The 3,849-nt window shown below is 35.9% G+C and overlaps 1 protein-coding gene across 1 annotated transcript; it reads right to left on the bottom strand.

The window, feature by feature from the left end:
• Positions 1–430: 430 nt before the first annotated feature.
• LOC108978954 (endocuticle structural glycoprotein SgAbd-9-like) lies at positions 431–1,179 on the bottom strand. Its single transcript, XM_018949478.1, has 2 exons — positions 1,072–1,179; positions 431–985 (listed from the first exon to the last, which is right to left on the bottom strand). The coding sequence occupies exons 1-2, from the start codon at positions 1,081–1,083 to the stop codon at positions 554–556; spliced, it is 444 nt and encodes a 147-aa protein (XP_018805023.1). The 5' UTR covers positions 1,084–1,179; the 3' UTR covers positions 431–553.
• Between the last annotated feature and the right edge of the window lie 2,670 nt (positions 1,180–3,849).

Here is a 3,849-nt window from a genome sequence, read left to right as displayed (position 1 = left end):
TTGTTACATATCTAATGTTTTCTACATTATTTTTTAACTTGTGGTTATTTTCTAATTTAATTATTTGGAGCTATCCATATGTATTACTTTCCTAAATGGATCACTTCAAAAATTACCGAACCTGCTCATATGGAACAAAAGTATCTGCAACCACCACAGAAATGCTTAAAGCTCACTTTTCCCATTCGCAGTGTATTACTTACCATTTAGGTTATTACACTTAACTGTTACTTATGACAAGGCGGCTGGTTGAAGCATTTTTCAGGTGTCACTTTTGAAAAGGTTGTGCACAAATCTTGTAAGGTGTGCAGGCGCAAATGACACCAGCGGAATGCGGCAAACTTCATGCTAATTATTAATAAGACTTTTAACTAAATTTTTCACATTATTTTTTTATTTTTTATTTTTTTTTTTTTTTTTNTTTTTTTTTTTTTTGTACTTTTGTTTCTTATTATCAAAATGTAATTCTTTAATTTATTAGCAATAGACACGCGTACTTATAAAGCACTTCAAACTACTCCAATCACTGATTTGTCGCCCAAACACACGCACCTCATTTCACTTCCACCGGCTGACGACGCGCTACCTCAGCTGCGGCATGCGCTGCTGCCGTGATTTCTTGTGGAATATTCGTTCCTTGTGGCACGAAACCATTTTCGCCCGCGGTATAACGCACTTCGATCAGCTGACCATCGGCATCGTAGTAACGGTAAGAGCCCGAAACCTCCAAAGTCTCCTCGTCGGTGCCGGCGTTCTTTACAATGCCAACCTCTTCGCGCTGCGTGCCATCGGCACCTTCGTAGGAGAAGACGAAAGAGCCATCATCTTTGCGCTCCGCCACCGATTTCACAATTGGCACAAACTCCTTCTCCTTCTCGGTCTGCACAACAGCAACCACTGGTTTGCCTATCGCCAGGGGGCGATCGCGTATGGTGGCAGCTGAGGCGAGCGCGACAGCTGAGGCGCAAATGAACAGGACCACGCACTGTTTGTGAGGTCAATGCAAAAAGAAACAAAAAATATTTTTTTAATAGAATATTATAAAAATTACTCAAATAGTTTAACACTAACCAATTTAGCCATTTTTAATTAATAATTTGAGGATTTGCTTTCGGTGTGACGAAATATTAGAAAGAAGTGCGTGCCGATAGCCTGAAGCTGCTTCACTGTCTAGAATAGAATAAATGTCTGCTGCAGGCATTGTCAGATCTCTTTTTATACCCGCGAGTAGAATCGTTCCATCATTCTGCTTCTTTCTCTTCATTTACCATCTTCATTCAGCAGTCACGCGTAAAGGCTTAATCTTTGCTTTTGCTTTTGTATTTGTTCTTTGTTATTTCTATTATATAATATTTGTAAATTTATGTCGTAATTTATTGCCGCAGAAAAAAATCATAATGGAGAAATCTCAACGGCATATGCAATGCGTAGAAAGTTTCGCCGAATTCTGAGGCTCACCAATAAACACTTGCCGATCTTTGAAAGCGCTTATTAATGGGTTTGTTGAACTAGCGCTCGTAACTTTGGATAATTGCGAAGGTTTTGGGGAACCCGGGAGTGTTGATGCTGTTGATACGTATTTTGCATGTGAAGATTGGGCGCAGTTAAAAAGAACGGGAAGAGTAGAAAGATTAGCGAGTTATAAATTAATTAGGGACTATTTTCTATTCCGGGTGTTGAGATATCTATTTATGTTACTTGGTGTATATGATTGTGTCACATGAGCAGATTTTATGCCAATTAGTTCCAGAAAAATGTAAATATGTATGTGTGTGAAGTATACCTTGTTATAATTTTTTGGCTTATACCAACTTTATTTCAAGAGTTTTTTGTTAAATTTGGTCAATTATCGAAAATTAATTATGATTTCTTGTATATATTTAAAGATTTAATTGGAAAGTGAAAATTCTCTTATTTATAGTTGATGCTTGCTAGCTTTTTGATTTATTATAAACAAACCTTTTATTTTAGCTCATCCACAAACTGAAAGTGATTCCAGAATAATATAAATTCCTAAAAGTTTGTAGACAATTACAGTGGGGAACAAAACTGTCAATATATTAACTGAATGCGATTAGATTTATAATCGCGTAAGCGGTGTCTACGCCAATCAAGAAGAAGTAGAAGATTAGAAGTTCTTATAACTTTGTATCTACCGGCAGTATCGGCAACATTCATACACTAAAATGAATGTAATTCTATTGTTTATGAAAATAGAAAACAGAACAGCTTTATTTTATTCCTGAATATACGATAAATTCCAATTAGTCTTACTTTCCTTACCGGACTTAGTATGACCTTTATGGGAGCTGGTGTGAAAATTGAACAATGCTTGTGGCCCATTTATACTAAAGCAAAACTTTACGCATATAATACTCTCAAGGTATTTAATCTTACGCACAAAAAGCAGATTATAACTTTTCAAGAACCCATACACCAAATATGTGAATACCAGCCTTGTGCCCAAAATGGGTTAAATTTTGGACTTAAGAAAAAAAAAAACAAGAAAAATTGTTTTTTCGGCTGATTTGTAATGAATTTTCGCATAGCTTCGATGGAATTTCTGGTGATCACGGATTTTGATTGGCCCACATGTTGATCGTTATTTATGTCCTCACAACCACTTTGAAGACGTTGAAACCACTCGTGCACTCTGCTGCGGGACAGGCAATCATCGCCTTAAATTTGTTTCATCAATTGAAATGCTGCGGTAAAAGTTTTTCCAATTTTAGAACAAAATTTATCGTTGGCTTTTTGTTCGAGGCTCATTTTCGCACCAATAACACAAACATACTGACTAAAACGCAATAACTTCACTTCCAATAAATTAAGTGTCATAAAATTCTCATTGGACAATCAATTAAGATAGCAGCTTCTAACGCACTAGTCGACGTATAGATGGCGCCTCCAGGGGGTGCCAAATTCTCCCATATACCAAACGTTTTTTTATATCGCAGATTTCTTCTAATATGTAAGAAGTCTTCATGAAATTCCAAAAGAATCTCTCTCTAATACATCTTCCTTACTTGTTTTTATTTCGATTTTTGTCATCTGAAGTTCGGGTAACTGTCTATCTGTCCTTCTATCCGTGCAAGCTTTAGTTGAGTAAAACTTGAGATATCTTCATGAAATTTGGTGTGCGGGTACCTTAGTAAAAAATTGTAAGCTTTCGTAGATGGACTGCCAGGTCCACAAAACGCCATTAACCGAAAATCTATAAAGTCCATAAGTAGCACTAAATTAAGCACTTAGGCACAGTTGATCGTAGTACCCAAGTACGGACTACAAAAACGCTCCTATGTAACACATTTTTAAATCCCAATTAATTCTTTCACTTTTCAGTGTACAAATTAAAAAAAAAAAAAGTAAGGAAGGGCTAAGTTCGGGTGTCGCCGAACATTTTATACTCTCGCCTGATAAAGTGATAATCGAGATTTCATTATCCGTCATTTACATATTTTTTATTTTGCTGTAAAATTAATGTACTTTGAGTATTGAATTGTATTTTCATTTATTTTAATTGTATTGAAAAGTTATAGTCCGATCACGACAATTTTACTTCAGACAAGGGATACTTCAGCTCAAATACCGCATTTGTGTAAAGTTTTATTCCGCTATCATCATTGGTTCCTAATGTATATATTATACAGAGAGGGCATCAGATGGAATTCAAAATAGCGTTATATTGGAAGAAGGCGTGGTTGTGAACCGATTTCACCCATATTTAGAACATGTCATCAGGGTGTTAAGAAAATATCATATCGTCGGCTTAACGTGCAAAGGTGCTAAGTCCACTTATGGTCAAAATTGATATTTTGAAGAGATTCGATAGATAAATATAAAACACAT

Source organism: Bactrocera latifrons, unplaced genomic scaffold, assembly GCF_001853355.1.
Source record: "Bactrocera latifrons isolate USDA-ARS-PBARC rearing strain unplaced genomic scaffold, ASM185335v1 scaffold_13, whole genome shotgun sequence".
NCBI classification, from domain to species: domain Eukaryota; kingdom Metazoa; phylum Arthropoda; class Insecta; order Diptera; family Tephritidae; genus Bactrocera; species Bactrocera latifrons.
This window is presented reverse-complemented; position numbering and strand designations above follow the sequence as displayed.